This window comes from Enhydra lutris, unplaced genomic scaffold (genome assembly GCF_002288905.1).
Source record: "Enhydra lutris kenyoni isolate GAN:26980312 unplaced genomic scaffold, ASM228890v2 scaffoldscaffold66, whole genome shotgun sequence".
NCBI classification, from domain to species: Eukaryota; Metazoa; Chordata; class Mammalia; order Carnivora; family Mustelidae; genus Enhydra; species Enhydra lutris.
In genome coordinates, this window is record NW_019154150.1 from 4,931,915 (window position 1) to 4,953,814 (window position 21,900).

Here is a 21,900-nt window from a genome sequence, read left to right on the forward strand (position 1 = left end):
TGGTTCAGAGTTAGAAACAGTCCTTGGTCACAATGTTTCCATCTTTTGGAGGCGTGGCTGATTTTCCAATAGTGGAAAGCCATCATACCCATGATCCTCAGATGTTTCGGTCTCAGAAAGCTTTTGCACTCCTAAAAATGGGGAACCCAAAGAGCTTTTGTTTATATGTTTCATATTTATTGACATTTACTATGGCAAAAATCAAAGCTGAGAAATTTCTACACCATATTGTAATATAATGCTTATTTCTTTTTATGTTAAGAAATCCTTAAAAAAAATCCTTTAACTTTCCTAATTCCAGTCTCTTTGATAGTTCATTTAGAATTTATACTAGAAAAAGGTACTTTTGTGTACATAAATTTATTTATTTTACAAACTTTTAAAAAGGATCTTGTTGTTAGGTTTTGGTTAGAGAAGTCCATGCCACTAAACTGGGATTCAAAGAATCTGCATAATCAAAGCAGGGCCAAAAAATACTGATGTGATGATAAAAAAGCAGCCATCAGCACAAATCCAAACATCCCACATACCCCAAGTCTACACAATTCCCTTGAAATCCAAATTATCTTATAAAACTATGATTTAAAAGAAGCCCCAAAAATCCATTATGATTTGAATATACAAGAACAAAACATGTATTATCAGTATTCCATAGGCACTAGAAAAAGGTGTTATTATGATAACCAAATAGTCATTTAGTTCAAAAGAAAGAAAAAAAATCCTGATAGTGAAGGTTGAAAAAAACAAAACAGGTTACAACAAACAGTAATAGAAACGTTCAAGCACAAAACTGGGCAATAGTTTCTCAGTTCCTGTAACGGGTGGTTCCCCTCATGCCCGAATCACACTAGGGCCCCCTTTTACCTTCCTTACTGTTTTAATAGCTGTTAAATCTGTTTTTATAATAAATGCCTATCATCTTTATATAACTGATTTCCAGGTTAGCGAAAACGTCTTTAAAAAGTCATGCTATAAAACACAGAACCAAGAATACGACACCCATATTTTCTGTCTCCCTTACTCATTTTAAACTTGAATACTGATCTCACAGGATGGAGGAATAATTACTTTTTATATATTATTGCATATGGAAAAGGATATTTTTCTTATAAACATTAAAAAAATTAAACTCTTATGCTAAAAATTTCAGTATCTAAACCTTATTTCACAATTGTAAACGAGAGATTGATAGTTTTCTTACATAGATGAACATTTGACTACTTTCAGAAAAAGATAACCGAAGGTTATTTATAGCTATCAGAATAATTACAGTGAAAGATGCAAATATTTGCTGGAATATTTTCTGCTGGAAAGCTTGTGACCTGCAGTTAATACATGCTTATTTTAGTCTCTCCATTAGGTTCTGTCAGTGTTACCTGATGTCTGAGAGCTGCAGCTGATGAGACAGATCATCCTTTAAACGGTCTAGCTCTTTTCTAAGGGGCAAACTGTTCTTCAGTTTTTTAACTGCGCTTTTCCCATTGTTATCTAACCAGGATCTAGAGGAAAAAAAAAAAAAGAGAGAGAGAGAGAGAGATACACTTTAAATACTGACTCTAAGGCAAACATTTCTAGTTCTAAAAGATATAGGCACTGCAGTAAAGCAGCTCCAGTGTTAAACTAAGTTTCCAATCAAACCTCTACCAAATTATAGGCAAAACACAAGGTGGAGAGAGTTGAGTAGAGCCTGAAGTAACAGAATTAACTTCCACTGGGTGTGTGGGAGGGAAGCAGTGAGCATTGGGGGAATAAACAGACCTACCTGAAAGGACAGGTGTTTTGGGAGACTCTGTGGTAAAAAGAGACTGGGCTGATAAGGTCTGGCCACTGGAGGGACTTGGATAGAGATATAGAGGAGTAAGCATGGAAGGCTCAGGGCACTAATGATTAAGATTAAACTAAAGGAAGAAATTGGAATCTACCCAGCTAGAACGCCCAAAGTAATCTTTCAAGTTCCTTCATTAGGACATATTCACTGCCCTTTAAGTGTGTCGCCAGCACCATTAGATGTGTCTTTTCAGTTTGACTTTTCATCTTATTAGTTGTACCATAACATTATTTCCACATTTGTTCTGGTAGAAGTGGTAGTTCCACCTTCCCTGGGGAGAATATGAGTGAATGACGGATGTATATGAGTGAAGATCTAGCACAGCCCACTGAAAACTGTGATACACATAAGGGAGAGGTTTTGGAGTATCTTGAATTTTTAAACCTTTATCCCATCTCTAGAAATCTAAGAACAGGTTTAGCATAGTTAAAATTTAATTTTTTATATATATAAAGGAAGTCATCATAACTAGAATATGACTTAACAGGTGCTGGCAGAATAGACTTTTAAAAAATTATCAAGTTGATAATCTTGAAACCAATAAAATCCTTATGCATCTATCGAATATTTATTTGAAATGCTTGATACTGTGTTGTGTTGGGATGTAAGGAAGATAAAATTGTTCTGCAAAGGAAGACACATTTACTAAGCAATATAGAGATAAGAAATTAGGATATATGAAGGGCACCTGGGTGGCTCAGTCAATTACGCATCTGACTTCAGCTCAAGTCATGAGCCCAGAGTCCTGAATCAAGTCCTACTTTGGGCTCCCTAAAAATTTTATTTGACAGAGAAAGAGAGAGAACTCGCAAGCAGGGAGGGCAGCAGGCAGAGGGAGAGGGAGAAGCAAGTTCCCCACTGAGCAAGGAGCCTGATGTGAGACTCCCTCCCAGGACCCTGGGATCACAGCCCAAACTGAAGGCAGATGCTTAACCAACTGAGGCACCCAGGTGTCCCTCAATAATATATTTTTTAAAAGAGTAGTAATAGTTTTTTTAAAGCTTTACTGATGCACCCAAAACCATAAGTTACCTAGAAATAAACCTAACCAAAGAGGTGAAAGACCTGTACTCTGAAAATTATAAAACATGGATGAAAGAAATGGAAGATGACACAAAGAAATGGAAAAACATTCCATGCTCATGGATTACAAGAACAAATATTGTTAAAATGTCTACACAACCCAAAGCAATCTACAGATTTAATGCAATCCCTATCAAAATACCAACAGTGTTTTTCACAGAACTAGAACAAACAATCCTACAATTTGTATGGAACCACAAAAGACCCCAAATATCCAAAGCAATCTGGAAAAAGAAAAACAATGTGGGAGTCATCAAAATTCCAGACTTCAAGTTAGATTACAAAGCTGTAGTGATCAAAACAGTATGGTACTGGCACAAAAATAGACATCACTCAATGGAACATAATGGAAACCCCAGAAATGGACCTACACTATATGGTCAATTAATCTTGAGTAAAGCAGGAAGGATTGACTATGCAATGGGAAAGAGACGGTCTCTTAAACAAATGGTGTTGGGAAAACTGGACAGCAATATGCACAAGAATGAAACTGGACCACCTTCTTACATCCTAAACAAATATAAATTCAAAATGGAGAAACCCAAATATGAGACAGGAAACCATTAAAGTCTTAGAGGAGAACACAGGCAACAATCACTCTGACATTGGCCATAGCAAAGTCTTACTAGATAAGTCTTCTGAGGCAAGGGAAACAAAAGCAAAAATGAACTATTGGGACTTCATCAAGATAAAAAGCTTCTGCACAGTGAAGGAATCAATCAACAAAACTAAAAGGCAGCCTACAGAATGGAAGATATTTGCAAATGACATATCTGATAAAGGGTCAGTATCCAAAATACATAAAGAGCTAATCAAATTCAACGCCTAAAAAACAAATAATCCAGTTAAAACACGGGCAGAAGACACAAATAGACATTTTTCCAAATAAGACATCCAAATGGCCAATAGACACATGAAAAAATGCTCCACATCACTCATCGTTGGGGAACTGCAAATCAAAACCACAACGAGATAGCACCTCACATCTGTCAGAATGGCTAAAACTAACACCACATGAAACAACAGGTGTTGGTGAGGATAGAAGAGAAAGGGGAACTCTCTCGTACCATTGGTGGGCATGCACCTGACACAGACACTCTGGAAAACAGTATGGAGGTGCCTCAAAAAGTTAAAAATAGAATTAACCTATGATTCAGCAATTGCACTACTAGGTATCTATCTAAAGGATACAAAAATACTGATCCGAAGGGATACATGCACCCCAATGTTTATAGTAGCATTATCAACGATAGCCAAGTTATAGGACGAGCCCAAATGCCCGTCAACTGATGAATGGATAAAGAAGATGTGGTATATATATTATATACCTGACAATATTATTCAGCCACCAAAAAGGAATGAAATCTTGCCATTTGCAACAACATGGATGGAGCTAGAGAGTTATCATGCTAAGTGAAATAAGTAATTCAGAGAAAGACAAATACCACGTGGTATTATTCAAATGCAGAATTTAAGAAACAAAACAAATGATTATAGGGGAAAAAAAGAGAGCAATGAAAACCAAGAAACAGACTCCTAACTACAGAGAACAAACTGATGGTTAAAGAGGGGAGGTGGGTGGGGGGATGGGTGAAATAGGTGATGGGAATTAAGGGGTGCACTTGTGATGAGCACCGGGTGTTGTAAGGAAGTGCTGAATCACCAAATTCTACACCTGAAACTAATATTACACTGTATGTAACTGGAATTTAAATTAAAAAGAAATAAAAAGAAAAGCTTTAATGAAATGTAATATATATATACCAAACAAGTCATCTATTGTTAGTATGTTCTCAGTGTTGTGCAATCACCAGCACAATCAATTTTAGGACTCTTGCATCACCCTAATAAGAAATCATGTACCCATGAGCAGTTACTTCAATACTCCCCTCCAGCTCTTAGCAACCACTAATCTACTTCCTGTCTCACAGATTTGCCAATTCTGATTGTAGATGGACTCATGCAATATGTGGTCCACTGTGGCTGCTTCTTTCTCTTAGGATAATGTTCTCAAAGTGGGGCACCTGGGTGGCTCAGTGTTGGTTAAGCCACTGCCTTTGGCTCAGGTCATGATCTCAGGGTCCTGGGATCGAGCCCCGCATCAATCTCTGCTCAGCAGGGAGCCTGCTTCCCCCTCTCTCTCTCTGCCTGCCTCTCTGCCTACTTGTGATCTCTGTCTGTCAAATAAATAAAAATAATAATAATAATAATAATGTTCTCAAAGTCCATCCATGCTATAGTATGTATAGTACTTCATTTGTATTTATGACCAAATACTACTTCATCCTATAAACAGACATTTTGTTTATCCACTCATCAGCTGATAGGACACTTTTGGCTATTATGAGACTGACGTGCTGCCTACTACGCTAGGAAGGCACTACTTTTGGCTATTATGAATAATGCTGCTATGAGCAAGTTTTTATGTAGACATCCGTTTTTCCCACATCTTTCCCAATACTTGCTATTCTCTTTTTTATTATAACCATATTAGGCTATGAAGTGGTTACTTCATGGTGGTTAATTTGTTAGACCTCGCTTTGGTTTCAAAAATGATTTCATTATACCTACAGTGATAAATACAGTACATGCATTTTTTTAGAGCATTTTTAAAAAAGATTTTATTTATTTATTTGAGACAGAGAGAGTGAGCATGAACCAGGACAAGGAGCAGATGGAGACGAAGAAGCAGGCTCCCCACCAAGCCACCCAGGCGTCCTAGTACATGTACTGTTAATAAGAGGCAGGCAAAGAGAAGAAAAAAAAAAAAAAGCTGATAATGAAATGAAGCCAAAGCAAAGTGGTATATAAAAATGAATACAGGGGCGCCTGGGTGGCTCAGTGGGTTGGGCCTCTGCCTTCAGCTTGGGTCATGATTTCAGGGTCCTGGGATCGAGCCCCATATCGGGCTCTCTGCTCAGCAGGGAGCCTGCTTCCCTCTCTGTCTCTGCCTACTTCTCTGCCTGCTTATGATCTCTCTCTCTGTGTCAAATAAATAAATAAAATCTTTTTTTTTTAATTTTTAAAAAAATGAATACAGGAATATCATGTACAAGGTATAAAGTTAGATGCAAATTGAAGACATTTAGTTTAGTTCCTAGGTTCATGATTCTTTTTAGATAAAAATATTTCAATAATGCTGGGGCACCTGGGTGGCTCAGTTGGTTAAGTGTCTGCTTTCAGCTCAGGTCATGAGGGATCAAGCCCCAGGTCGGACTCCCTGCTCAGCGGGGAGTCTGCTATTCCCTCTCCCTCTCCCTCTGCCTGCTGCTCCCCCTGCTTGTGTTCCCAGTCTCTCTTTCTCTAACTCGCTCTCTCTCAAATAAATACAATCTTAAAAAAAAATTTCAGTAACTCCCAAAAAGTTCAGTTTTTCATGGATTTAAGAGGATGAAAAAGAGAGCCATGATCCAAATCACAATAAAATTAAGATGGCATAAATTTCAAACTCCTAGGCTTCAAACTGCGTGGAACAAGTAAGGCATTTACACAAATAGCTTTTCAAACTTCTTGGATGGCAATCCACACAAAGAAATTTTTTTTCACAGTAAGAACACATATATACACACATGCACACACATATATGTTTCTACATAACTAAAACAAGTATTTTGAGAAACACTACTTAAACTTACTGAAAACATGTATTTTAAAAAATGTAAAAAAAGACAAAAGCAAAAGCAAAACCACTTTGCTGATCCCAAATCACTAAGTTGCATCATACTTGCAATGTGAAAAACACTGACTTAGCCTACAGAAAAGGAAAGAATAAATAAATGCATGATACCAGTTAAATCATGACTAAAATTTCCAAATGTTCTGCAGAAATAGTTCCAAGGTTGTAGTTGTACAATGTGGCATTTTGTGAACACTAAGATTGATTTAGAACTTCTACACTGAAAGTGAAATATAACTCCTTGAACAAAATTCAAATGCAAAAAATGGAAGTCTGACATTTACTGGATTTCAGTGTATGATAGAATAGCATTTCAATGGCCTTTCTATAGTTCCATGACATGTTTTTTCCTTTGGAAAGGGATTTCATATGGGATTATTTGTTTAGACAGAAATGGATCCCACTGGCTCCTTCCAAGCACAAATTAAAATTCATTTTGTTATAATATTATTCAGAAATTAGAGAATATACCCAAAATATGGACATATTAAAACCTACAACATGTCCATGGAGTGGATTTTCCCAATTTTTTTGAGACTGGCAAACTTCTATTACAGTATAGAAAAAAACTCTTGAGGTATTAAAAATTTCATTTTATCCATTTTATATGGTTATACAGTAAAGTGATTTTGAAGTAAGATAAAGCACAACTTGCCAAGAAATTCAGAATTACATAACACGTCCTAAACATGGATTGAAATGTAACTACCACTTTAAAAAAAAATGTAATTACCAGATGTAATATGAAAACAGATTGAACGGAGCTTTATAATGTGGTAATTCTTCTATTTTTAAAGAAAAACCTGACTGATTTATTTTCACAATTTCTAGGTTTTATTTCACAACAGTAAGAGACGATTTCAGTTTACACTAAAAAACACTGCTATTATATTATTTTTTAAAAATACTGTATCTTGGGGACGCCTGGGTAGCTCAGCGGATTAAGCCTCGCCTTCTGCTCAGGTCATGATCTCCGGGTCCTGGGATCCAGCCCCGCATTGGGTTCTCTGCTCAGCAGGGAGCCTGCTTCCCCCCTCTCTCTCTGCCTGCCTCTCTGCCTACTTGTGATCTCTGTCTGTCAAATAAATAAATAAAATCTTTTAAAAAAATTGTATCTTGAAATATTAGAAGAAATTATTAGAAATCCTAGAGGAAAGCTTAACATGCTTTCAAGAATAACTTTTGATCAGGTGAATACAATTTATAAATCCAGTGAAGACCAGTTTGATGTAAATTTGAAGAATTATCATTTTTATGCTCTTTGTGACCACTATAATTATGTGCACCTTCTGATTCTTCTTCTGCAACCTAAATATACAAGATGAAATTAAACAATACAAGAATCAAAATAAAAACATGAACTGCATATGGCCAAAATGACCATGGTGGCTAACAAGTTTTGGCTGTCACAGGTACCCTAAATCTTACAAGGCAGCATCACTCAATTCATGAGCTGAAAGCTCTCCAATGATTCGATGATTTTATAATTATTTTAAAATAATTACAAATTTAAGAAATTAATAATTGAAACAAGAAATTGATACAGATACCATTCTGATTTTTATGATAAAAGCTCTTGGAATCCTTACTGGGAAAAACTCACCTAAAACAAACTGTTGAGTAAGTCCTCAGTAGAGTACCTTCAAAGTGGGCAGTATCTGTGTTTGGGAGAAGGTCAAGACTGGCTCGAAAGGGTTTGGAGCTGCTCATACTCACAGCAACCTACTTAACTTCCACTGTAGCCTCTGCATGTAATTACCTTCAATCATCTCTTCTGTTTTTCTAAACCATTTTTTAAAATCATCAATTTCTACCTTATCATGACTATTCCTTTTTTTTATACACATCAATTTCTTTTTTTTTTTTTTTAAGATTTTATTTATTTATTTGACAGGGATCACAAGTAGGCAGAGAGGCAGGCCGAGAGAGAGAGAGAGAGAGGGGGAAGCAGACACCCCGCTGAGCAGAAAGCCCAATGCAGGGCTCGATCCCAGGACTCTGAAATCATGACCCAAACCGAAGGCAGAGGCTTAACCAACTGAGCCACCCAGGTGCCCCTATACATCAATTTCTATCTTCGTTACTTCATTACTTCTGGTCTGTCATTATCATTCCCAAAGCCACATTTTCATTCTGGTTTTGTTTACAAAGAGAATTAGAACAATTAAAAATTGAACAATTAAAATCCACATATTTAGGGAGATGATTTATCCCCTAGTTACACACATACACAGATTAGAGACAGACCATTATAGACATGTACACACATGCCTTCAGACAGGTTATTTGTCTCCCTTTCTGTACTAGACTACTACTTTCTTGTCTCTGCAGCTTTATTTGGAATCTAGCTAGATAACAAGCGCAGGGATTCCTGAGTTAGTATAGGTAGTTCACAAAGTAGATGTTCTGCCAGTAGATAATTAAAGATAATTTATGATGTAATAAATGAGAATCCTCTGGTAAGCCATGAACTCTTTAGGTACAACTATAGGAACAGAATATGGGTGGTGTTTATGGAGTCCAAAAAGGACTTATTCAAAAAAACATTAATGATGACTTTACAAACAGGACAAGTAAAAGGGAAATATTTCATACATGGTTTTTATAATTAAAAATTATTCTTTCTCAATATGTTCCAGATGATATTTTTAAATTTAGATACAATTGACATATAACATTAGTTCCATGTATAAAACATAATGATTTAATATTGGTATATATTACAAAATGATCACCATAGTAAGTCTAGTAAACAGCCATCACCATACATGGTAACACATTTTTTCTTGTGATGAAAACTGAGAAGATCTTTTCTCTCAGCAACTTCCAAATATACAATACAGTATTATTAACCACAGTCCCCACACTATACATTATTATATCGCTAGGACTAATTTATTTTATAGCTGATAGCTTATACTTTATAACCCCCCAGATGCTATTTTCAAATGTTGTCTCCATGCACTTCTATCGTGTATGGATTATTACACTAAAGGACATTACTGCTGAGCTATCTGGAGAAACTGGAAATGTTTAACACATGAAAAAAACTAACTTTCTTTTTATAGTCTTAGGTGTATATCTTTTCTCTGCTTCCCAGGGGTGACTTGAAAAGCAGAATGTTTTAAACTTAAAACAATGCCCTGTATGCATGTTTGGTATCAAAAGACTACAAATTAAATATGGTTGGAAGTACTCGGGCAACTTTAAGAAACATGAAATCTTTTTCATAATGGTTACTGGATAACTCTATTGATAGAAATTACTTTTCTTGGAAGATCAGACTTTCATTCATATGAACTACAAATAAGTTTAGTAAAATAAGAACTTTTACATACGTTAGGGTTGTTTCCATTCTTGAGACTTGTTCGAGGTCTTCATGAGGGTCCTTAAATCCAGTAAAGTAGTAATAAGATTTGTCCCACTTGATGGGCCTGTCAGACATCCTTTTAGCCTCCTTGAGAGGCTGGGAATGCACATTAGTATTCAAGCTTTGGATATGTTCAACAGATAAACTGCAGGAGTTGAGAATATATAATACTGTGCTTAGCAGATCTCTGGTGTGCAAAGTAAATTTGACTGCTCGAAATCCTAGAGAATATAATTCCCCCAAACAATTAATACAGATGATTATTCACTTATTTAAAAACACCTTTTCAAACAACAAAAATAAAATAAAAATCTTTTAAAAACATTTGATTACTGATTAAAAACTATCCTACTGGCAAATAATCTGTAAACAGAAAACTACTTCCCTTGTCCAAAACTACACTGCAGTATCTTCACCTTCATGAATTCCTCAGTCAGTTATCTGTCTAGTTTGGCACTAGAGACCTCCAGCCCATGGAGGGGATTCGAAATATTTTCAGTGCTGCCCATAAACTTGGTCTCGACAGTCTAAGAGATGGAAAAGCTCTCTTATGAGCAAGTGTCCATGAAAGACAGTTTCTGGCACTAAGACAAAGGGGGAGAGGAGGGGATGGGGAGGGTGTACTGTGACAGTGGTTCAGATGGGAGCAGCCAGAGAGTCTAATCTCAGGGGTGACACAAACCCATCTCGAATTTTCTCTGTGATTACAGGAGATTATCTTCACACTTGTCCACACAACTACTTAATAACTCAACATTTTTTGGAAGGGATGTGAAATTCCCTAATTGTTTAAAAGTTAACACTTTACAATCTTAGTTTGATTAGGGGTAGTCAGTGGGCTAAGATTAGTAATCTTAACTTGTTACAACCTCAATGGGAAACTGTTTCCTCCTTTTTTTCTCTTCATTACTGGGGGTTAGGCATGATTCTAGCTGAATTTATGTAACTTCTCAACACCCCACCAAACGTGTGATTATTATCTCTCTGCAAATGTGAAGAAATAGGAAGAATGCAGAGCAAGAGCTTAAATCTGAGTTGACTCCAAGCCCAGTACTTTCTCCATAACAGCATGCTGATTCTTTCTTCATTTTTAAAAAGTACTTTTAATTGGTTTTGAAAATTATAACATTATTATATAAGTACTGTGAAATTAGAGATACATATAATAAAAATAAAAGTCTCCTTTTAAAAAGGATAAAACCTCACATCTTTATTAGATTTATATTTAGAAATATATATATTTAAATATATATAATAGATTTATTAGTCACATCTATACCATACCTGCACTATTTCATATGATAGCTACTAGCCCTATGTGGCAGTTTAGAATTAAATTAATGCAAATTAAACAAAATTAAAATTCAGTTTCTGGTCATGCTAACATTTCAAGTGCTCAACAGTCACATGGCACTTGTGCCCTCTATATTAGTGTGAATGCAGAACATTTATATCATCACAGAAAGTTCTCTTGGACATTTGGACTGCTCTAGACCTTTTCTGTGTGCCTTTGTATGTTCATTACATACAATATATGCTATTCATTTACACAAACACACACCTACAGTTTGGATTGTTTCCTTTTAATATATAAACAGTATCACTCTAGACATATTACTTTGAACTTGCTTTTGTTCCTTAAACTTCCATGTCTGTGTGTATGGATCAATCCATTTTTTATTTGCAGTTATATATATCAGTCCACATAATGAAGGAAACGAAGCATAATTTCTTTGACATTTCTGAAACTGATGGACATAAAAGCTTTTATTTTTCACTTTTTATACAAGGCTGAAATGTATTTTCTTTCTTTTTTTTTTTTAAGATTTTATTTATTTATTTGACAGACAGAGATCACAAGTAGACAGAGAGGCAGGCAGAGAGAGAGGGGGAGGCAGGCTCCCCGCTGAGCAGAGAACCCGACGTGGGGCTTGATCTCAGGACCCTGGGATCATGACATGAGCTGAAGGCAGAGGCTTTAACCCACTGAGCCAACCCAGGCGCCCCTGAAATGTATTTTCTTATCTTTGGCACTGATGACAGATTTCACAATTTAAATCATTCTCAAGAGATTCACATTCTGCTTGCCACACAGAGTTAAGGAATCTAGAACATGCAAACTAAGAAAGTTTTTTTAGCTGAATTCCTTGAATCATTTTATGGTAAAGTGAGAAATACTAGTAGGGGAGTTGTTCTAGTTGGTGAAAGAAGAAAGTAAAGTCCTCATTCCTGTGTCTGAGGGTAGGAAGAGCTCGGTCAAGGATAAATCTGTTTCTACCTTATCAATCCCATTAATTATTTAATTGAATGTAAGGGCTAAGGAATGTGCATATGTTTTACTGGAAAACAGTACATCATTAGTTTAGTTTGGATTTGATTACTAAAGCTAAACATTTTAATTTTTTTTGGCTATTTGTATATATTGTTTCCTGAACTGTCTTGCCATTGTCTTTGCCCATTTTTGTAATGGAGCTACTTTGTGTTTTCCTTTCGGTTTCTAAGAGCTCTTTATACATTATCTTTTTGTCATATATGCTGTATTATCTCCCACTTTGAATTCATTTTTTTCTATAATCCATTTTTGTTTAATGAATGTCTCAAAGTTTACCATTAATGAAAGTAGAGGATTTCTGTCTTTATTCAGTCACAGCTGCCTACAGTTACTTATTTTAGTATTAATCACAGAAAGCTCCCAGTGAATCTTCTACTTATTTGAAGTAAGTTTATTTTCTCATAGGCCATCAAAAGTGAAGAAGTGATTTAAGCCTTTAATTTTAGTAATGAAAATCAGCAGTAACCATTTTACCTTATTGCCATCTTAATTAGGAATGATCTTAATTTTATAATCAGATCAAGAGGTTAAAGACATTAAATACTTGTCAGAGTGCCAATCTCTGTCATACAGGCAAAGGTAAAAATGATTACTAACAATATTTTTAAAGAAGGATAGATGATGTAGCATATAAATCACCTTAGACTAGGATTAAGGAGACATTTGTTCTAGTACCAGCTCTGTCCTTAATTTGCTGTGTGAAACTTCTTAAGTTTCTGAGTTTCCCTCTGTTTGCTCCTTCCCTAACAAATAGACCTGGTTTATTCTTTAACTCCACATGTAGTCAACATTCAAGACAAACCCAATAGATGGTGGTCGTGAAAGTGGCAACTGTAGCTACTAGAAATGAGCCTGACTCTCCCAAATACAGACAAATAAAAATAGACTGGGGATAACATTCTTGTTTTAAAAACTGTAAAGGATGTAATTTGCTCTCATACATTCCATCTGTTATGGAGAGAGAAATCATGAGATCTAAGTAGACCAATATGCCTAAGTATATGATATTTTTCAATTCATGGCCTAATCTTGACTGTGTATTTATTAAAGAGTATTTATGAATATTTGGTCTTACACAGCATATTTGTTATTGTTTACAATTTCACATAGAATTATGTCATTTAGAGTGATAAACATAATTACTTATTATTACTACTATCATTTAAGCATTCTTCAGTAGAGCAGTTCCTTCACAACAGGGCTATGGGTTGACTTTTTGTCTTGGATAATGAGAATAGTGTCTATTTTTAATAAAACTCCCAAATCAGAGGTAGATGGAGAACAGTCAAGGAAAGGAATTTCTGATTCCTGAACTCCCACATACAAACATGAGAGAGTAAGAAAACAGAGAAAATGTATTATCAAATGCTCATTCCTAGAGAGACTGGGTGGGAAGTTGTTTTCAACATAAAGATCCTGTTTTAGTACTTTTTAGATCAAGCTCTTCCTTACTCCATGTAAGCACCCAAGAGCCCTGTGAGCCCGAAGTACAGGCAGGGGTCTTCACTGTGAGTGCTTCAGTACTTAACACAGTACTTAACCTCTTCCATGCTTTAGTACTTAAACTTTCTCATTTTAATAATGAAGAACCAGAAGTTAAGCTCTCACAGCTAGTCACTGGCAGAGCTAGAAATAGATTCTAGGTTCCAAAAACCTATCAGATTTTGAGTTGTCTAACAGTTTGCTTCAGAAAAAAATTATAGCGCATTTTGTACTTGTTTTAATCTTAACTCAGAGAAAGCTCTTGGTAAACCTTTAAATTATTTTAAAGTTCATTCTAAAAATAAAGTCATTTCCTCAAGGATCACCAAAAGGATGATCCCTTTATTTAGATATTTAGAGAAATGATAGACCTGTATCTACTTATCTACCCTTAATTTTAAATATTTTTGGATCAGGGCTAAAACAGTAACAAAGGGCCAAAAAGAAGGCTATCTATTAAGACTGACTAAAAAGAGCCTACAGCTGGAGTTGAAAGGCCTGGCTGGGTTCAAGACCCACATTCCATCTCCAGTCCTGGGAAAATCCCTGCACATAATTTACTTGGGCAAATACTACCTACTTCATGGGGTACTTTGATGGCTAAATAAGGGAATATAGGCTGTACTTTTTAAAAAATGTAAATTGTTATATACATGGTTAACACTTAAAATATGAAATAGGAGGTGAACAAACAGGAACATTCAGTTTTACAGACGAAAAGTTTAAACTAAAAAAAATGGCTTTTTCAAACACAGGTAGCCAGGAACAGAATCCAATTCTGAGAAAACAATCAAATTTTATATACATACATACACACATCTATATACACACACATACATACTTATTTATTTATTTATTTATTTATTTACTTATGACCAAGGCTTCAATCCAAAGGTATTCTGGCAATGGCAGACTTAATAAACATATTTATCACATAGCTTGCAAGGGAAACACTAGAAATAAGAAAACATACCGGAAGTGCTAAAGGGTTCCTGGCCTTCAGAGGAATTCTGCTCTGTTTCTCTTACATAAAATGTAAGCTGAGTTGGTTTCAAAGACCTGAAGCCTGGTTTCTGCAGGTTTTCTAAGTAGACACTTAATCTCTTAAGAGAATTTTCATTGACTTCCTGGAAAAAAAAAAATACCAAGGAGCATTTACACACAAAACAGAACAAGAAAACAACAGAATTTATATCCTGAACTTTAAACACGTTATGGAGGGTACTAAATAATTTAGTATTAAAAATGTTGGGATTTCATAGCTCTTCAATGAAGAATAAAATTTGATCCACATTCTTACAACATGTAACAGAACAAACTCTTTATGGCTAAGATGTGAAAAAAAGTAACTAAGTACTAGAAGAAAACATGTTGAACTCTTTTATAACTTTGGTGTGGAAAAAGCCTAACTATAATTAAATATCTCTAATACATGATTGATAATATGTGATTGATAAGTCCACTTACATAAAAAAACTAAAAACTAAAAAAAGAAAAAAAAAGCACACAAAAAACCACACATACACACACACAATAAGCAGTTTACTGACAAATAAGCTACTGACAGAAAATATCTGCAAGTCATTTCTCTCTATAAAGAGCTCTTAAAATGACCATCCTGAGACTGGTTGAATTATGGTACATTCATTCAATGGAATACTATACAACCAAAAAGAAAAGGGAAAAAAGAATGTGGTATAGATATCTAGGAACTGACATGGAGTTATTTCCAAGGTTGTTAAGTGAAAAGAAGAAACATCCTTTAGTGAAGGAATAGCTCTAGAGAATGGCATGAATAGTAACCATGTTTCCTATCACTGTAGGTTTCTTCTCAGATACACTGTATGATCTGAAATTAGGAACAATCAGTTTATTTTTGTCTGTTTAACTGATTGTAATATGCTGTTCTTAGCTACCATAGTTCAGTGGGCTGCTGAGGTACCTTTCCTGTTAGTGTTAAGACTAAATCTTTGTAATTCTGTTTTGCTACAAGTTTCTATGTTTACCAAAAAGAAATATGCAGAACCACCCAGAAACCAATAAAAATGGTTATCTCCAGAAGTTATACGAATGGGGTAAAAGAAATGGGGATAGGAGTGAGACTTCTGAGTAAACTTTGTATTTAGTTTTGATTTTTGAAACCTAGAAATGTTTTCTGTATTTTAAAACTGAGTTAAAATGAAGAGGATTAAGAGTAGCTGTGCTTCACTTTGAGACCCTATTCTGTTGCTGCTTAGATAGCACTTTCAGTCTGTTTTTCTAGAAAAGAGACAAGGGTGTTCCATACAAATGCAGAGAAGACTGGACTGAATGAACATGAGGGGCCAGGAAGGGTGAACTGCCTTCCCAGAGCTTGCATTTTGGTGACAGTATGTCTAATGTGGCAGGGAAACAGAAACAGTACCACAGGATATGGGGACAGAGAGTGCTGGGAAAGAAGGCAGGGTGACAGTTTCACATAGGGCAATCTGGGAGAGCCTCATGAATGTGACACTTAAACAAGAAAGGAAAGGACAAACCACATCTACGTGACTGACCCCCCAGGAAAAACCCAGAAACCAAACCAAACAAAGTAGGCACTCAAATACAAGTCAAAAGAGTAAATGAAAATATAGCTGACTCTTCAACAACATGGGTTTGAACTTCATGGGACCACTTATACATGGGTTTTTTTTTTTTATTCATTATGATTTCTTAATAACATTTTATATTCTCTACCTTATTTTACTGTAAGAATATAGAATACAATACACATATCATGCAGAATATGTGTTAACTATATTGTTGGTAAGACTTCTGGTCAATAGTAGGCTATTAGTATTTAAGTTCTGGGAGAAGTCAAAGGTTATATACAGATTTTCAAATGCGCAGGGGGTTAGTGTCCCAACCCCTGCACTATTCAAGGGTCAGCTATATTAATTTACTAGGATAATTACATTTTAGCCATATTGTGTTAAAGCTCTCCATGACCACTCTCGGGTTCAATTTGATAGGGGGATTTACAGAAATCAGAAAAACTGTTACACTCACGGTTATGGTTTATTACAGCAAAAGGATAGAGATTAAAATCAGCAAAGGGATACAGATTAAAATCAGGAAAAGGCATGTAGAATAGAGTCCAGGAGAGACCAGTTTCAAGGTTCCAGTTGTTCTCTCCCAGTGGATTTGTAGAGCTAGCACTTAATTCCCCAGGAACAATGTGTGACAATGCATGAAAAGTGTTGCCAACTAAGGAAGCTCATTCAAGCCCTGGTGTCCAGCATTTTACTGGGCTCAATCAAGCAGGCATGTAGTGGCCATGTGACTGACCTTAGCTGTTCAAATAGTCGCCAGCACACCCAGAGGGACCCCAACATATGAAAACAGGCATTCACCAAAAATCACATTTTTAGCGTAAAATATCTGGCATGGCCTGATAGCTCACACATACAAAAGATTCCCATCAGGCAGGATATTCTAAGGGCTCAGAGCTTCTCTCCCAGGAGGAAGTCAAGGGCAAATACCAAAGCCAGGCATTTCTTTGGAATGTAGAGTTTAAGTAACACATGCCTGCTGAGTTCACCTTTTGGAGCATACAGTAGTTTTAATAAAAAAACAAAAGATACACTGGTAGAGGAGGGAAAACATTCACCTACGACTAGGCATAATTTTTCCACATATGTTGGGTTTAAAAACTTTAAATAATTAACATCCTCAAAGTAATGGATATTTTTCTGTTGATTCATTTTACTAATTAAATTTTTTTCCACTGCAAGTAGAAAAAACTATATAAAAATGTTCTAAATTTTTAAGAGTTCTAAATTCCTTTTAACATTAAACCAGGTGTTAATGTTAAAGAAAATAAAGAGAACAAATGAAATAATATTGACCATCCTCACTAAGTTTATTATAAGTTACTTCTCATCTCCATCTGCATTCCTTGAGCACACAGTAAGTGAGGCTGTAGGGAAGAGAACCAGCAGCATGCAACAGAAGGGAAAACCACTTAGGGCACTGAAAAACTTTCCTTGTAACCATCCTTAAAAAACAGACTGACCATGGTGACAGAAGCCTGAAATTTTCTTTCAAACACTCAATTTTACTCCAAACACTGGTTCAGAAAACATTACTAATACTTTAAAGACTCTCCATGATAGCTTTATTGCCCTCATAAAAAATGACAGCCTTCATATATAGGGAAAAAACCCAGTCTATCTCCTGTGTGCCTTCTGTATATTCACACAAAATACTTGACTTCCGACATGTCTGGTCACCAAATGAGTGGAGGTTTTTCCCCACAATAAGCAATTCTCTTTGACACCAGCTGGAAGTCCTACAATTTAACTCAATTCTGACATTATATATCCAGAGACAGCATCAGATCCCACAAGTTAAGGGCTCAGTTCCCCAAGACCGTCCTCTCCCTCTGCCACCACACTCCCATATACACAATTCAGATGTCTGTCACACCTTTTATCACTTGTGTTTTTGACCAACCAGCAATTTGCAGCAACCCCCTCCTTAGATTCTATTAATTCACTAGAGCAGCTCACAGAACTCAGTGAAAAACTCATGTTTACCATATTACATGATATAATAAAGGACACAGATAAACAATCAGCTGAAGAGAGACACAGGGTCCCAAGTGCAGAAGCTTTTGTCCCCATGGAGTTTGGGAGTACTACCCTCCAGGGTAGATATGTTTGCTCACCTGGAAGCTGTCTGAACCCCATACTACTGGAATTTTATGGAGGATTCCTCATGTAGGCATGATCAATTATTATGTCTATTTCCAGCCCTTTTCTCCTCTCTGGAGGTTGACGGTTGGGGCTGAAAATTCCAAGCTTCTAATCATGCCTTGGTCCTTCTGGTGACCAGCTCCCATGTACGAGCCACCCAGGGTCACCACACTGGAACAAAAGGTGCTCCTGGTGCTCCTATCAAATAGGGATTTATAAGGCCTTTAGGAGTCAGGTGTCAGGGATGGGGCCAAAGACCAAAGAGCAGAACAAGAGATGCTTCTAGTGCTCTTCTCACTTAGGCAGTTACAAGAGTATCAGGAGCTCTGTGCCAGGAACTGGGAGCAGAGCCCAATGTATGGATTTTCCATTCTCTCAGATTTCATAAAACATCAATAATCAGATTTTCAATTTTCAATATGTATATTTTCAAAGCAAGTCAAAACACTAACTTTATTACTATAACAGAACAATCCAAATTTGTTACAACTGTGTATTATATTGTGTCAAAAATTAGCAAAACTTCAGGTTATGAAATGGGGACTAAAGGTTAAATAAATAAATAAATAAATGTTTACCCTTTCTCTGGGGTGCTGTCCAAAGAAATCTGGATGTACTGCAAAGTAGAATGGCCTCAAGGCATTGACGGCTTCAGCTCCTGATAAAGTTCTTGAGGAAAGAAACCAGTGTGGAAATATCTTCTCTAGACATAACCTTTTAAAAAGATGTGGATTTATTATTCACCAAGGCACTGACACACACACAGACACACACACAGATCCCCGATATATAAAGTGACAATAACATTAAAATTATTACATATGGAAACTACCATAGAAACAAGACAGAAATAAAAACTGTGGTTAAGTTATGGGGATATATGTATAGCATAGGGAATACACTCCATAATATTGTAAAAACTTTGCATGGTGACAGATGGTAACTAAACTTATCATGGATATCAGTTAATAATGTATAAAAATATTGAATCATTATGATGTATACTTGAAACTAATAGGGTACTGTATGTCAATTATACTTCAATTAAAAAGAATTTAACAAATAAATAAGAAATATATTAGAGTTTTAACAAGCAGAGAGTGCCACATGGTTTCTAAAAACAGTGGTTATAAATTTCTCTGATGCAATATGAGAAAATAATATTAATTAATAATAATAAAACTTCCCCTCAAACACTACTTTGAAATGTTAAGTGGCTTTATTGCAGATGGTGACAATTTCCTGTATCTTTTTTTCTTCAGATAAAAAACCCTCAATATCCATAGTGTAATCTTTTTTCCTAGTGAAAAATATTTTGAGTACAATGCTTAAAAAGAGATACAAGATGCCCCTTAGTTTACCTCCTCATAGCTGGCATGCTAAAATGATCCTAGTTGGGTAACTCGACACTCTCATTCTTAAATTTTGGCAAAACATACCTAGGAGTATTTTTTAAAGTACAGTTTTAAATCCAGATGAAATTATTTGCAATTTTTGGGAAGCACTTCTGTGACATCTATTTTTGAACATTATAATTTTACCTTTTCCATTCTATAACAGTCTATAAAGAAGTCTAAATATGAGGCACCCTTTTGTCTCATATATGACCTCATACAATACTGAGTAGAAGTGTGTCTCAAACATTATTGAGTGAATGGAAGGCTATTATATTTTTAAAATGATAGAGATTACAGGATCATTTACAGAGATTTTCTGGCAATCTGGAGACCAACCATATTTTCAGATTACCTCTTTTTTTTCTTTTTTTTTGGGCACATATTCAAACCTTTTACAAAGTCAATATACAAGGCTGTGCATGAAGAACTCCAACAGGAGTCTAAACAATAAAGTAAGCAATAAGCCAGGTACTGATGGCCTCAATATCAGGCCATGTAAGCAAACAGTGACAGCTCCACTGATTCCCCGTTTGAGCTTCATTTCTCATTCCCAAATGTCTCACAGACACTTAAGCTATCCTGCCAGCCTCTCAAATTTTATGTGTCTAAAAAAAGGAGTAGAGGGGCGCCTGGGCGGCTCAGTGGGTTAAGCCTCTGCCTTCGGCTCAGGTCATGGTCTCAGGGTCCTGGGATCGAGCCCCACATCAGGTTCTCTGCTCAGCGGGGAGCCTGCTTTCCCCTCTCTCTGTCTGTCTCTCTGCCTACTTGTGATCTCTCTTTCTGTGTCAAATAAATAAATAAAATCTTTAAAAAAAAAAAAAAAGGAGTAGAGGTCACTGTTTTCCTTCTAATCTCAGCCTGGGTACAGAAAGCAAGGAAGCAGTTCAACCCAAGATTATCTTATTTCTGTCACTGCGGTACCCCTTTTCTCTGTGTTGCCAGAGTACAAATCCACAGCCAGTACCACTGCCCAATTTTGGGTACTCTGGAAATTGGTTGTTTCTTCTCACTTTACAATGTCCCCGGAAACCATTCCTTCTTTCCATTTCTCTGCCGCCCACTAACACCAAAAAGTTTAAACTGTACAATTCATCTACCCCCTAGTGTCTTTTCCAATTTTCTATACAGGTTAATTTTCCTAAAATCCCACTACCACAGTATTCCCTACTATAACACCTTTGCTGGTGTTTCAACTCCGGCAAATAAAATCCACTTCTTAGTCTGGTATTTCCAATCCTCTGTAATCATTTCCAATCTGTCTTTCTACAGTGATTTCCTACCACTCTTAGACAACTTTAGGCCAAAGTAATCTTTCTCATTCCTCCCTCATGTCTGCATGATTTCTCAGCCCTAAACACGCTCCCAGTGCCCCCGTGCCACCTACGCAAACTGTTCCCACTCACTGAACAATTACTGTGTAAGTACTATACACCAGGAGACAAGGTGCCCACTTCCCCCACAATCTTCCCTTTTGTATCCTCACTAGAGTTCTTTCCCTCTTCTAAACCCTAAAAACAGAAACTGCTTACCCACCATATTTGCAACAATACCATAAAGTAAAAATGATGTTTCCATTTGTTTCTCTCTTCCTCTATCCACTCACACACCTCAGCTACCATGGGCCCTTGAAGGCAGTAACCATATTACACATACAAGCTGAGGTTGGCTATGTTGGTTGGCAACCGCTGAAAAGCAGAGGTCAAGACACACTTAGATGTGTGAGAGAACCGGGAAAGGGAGAAGGTGGGGAGATCTTTCAGACCACAATGTAGGTCTGACAGGGAAAGAGGAAAGGCAGGAGGACTGGGTAGGAAGTCTTGGACTGCAGCACAAGTTCCAAGAAGGGTCAGCAAGGCCAATGAGGAGTTGGACCAAAGGTACCCACTGGCAGAGTCCCATGTCTTGCTAGAATGAACCAGACTTCATGTTCCTGCTCTGCTTGGGCACTGACAGCTGGTAAAGTGGGGCTTTGAGGCAAATCCACTGAACCGTAGAGATAAGAGAACTCAGCGGG

At 36.4% G+C, this 21,900-nt stretch overlaps 1 protein-coding gene across 2 annotated transcripts in view; it reads right to left on the reverse strand.

Annotated features, from left to right (window-relative positions):
• The window catches only part of LOC111159086 (T-cell activation inhibitor, mitochondrial), a 39,955-nt gene that overhangs the window by 11,170 nt on the left and 6,885 nt on the right, over nucleotides 1-21,900 (reverse strand). For both annotated transcript variants that reach the window (XM_022521474.1, XM_022521475.1), the window contains 4 exons: nucleotides 19,068-19,203; nucleotides 14,745-14,898; nucleotides 9,926-10,178; nucleotides 1,377-1,499 (listed from right to left, as the gene is read on the reverse strand). In XM_022521474.1, coding sequence (XP_022377182.1) covers nucleotides 1,377-1,499; nucleotides 9,926-10,178; nucleotides 14,745-14,898; nucleotides 19,068-19,203 — 666 coding nt within the window. The remainder of the gene's footprint in view (nucleotides 1-1,376; nucleotides 1,500-9,925; nucleotides 10,179-14,744; nucleotides 14,899-19,067; nucleotides 19,204-21,900) is intronic.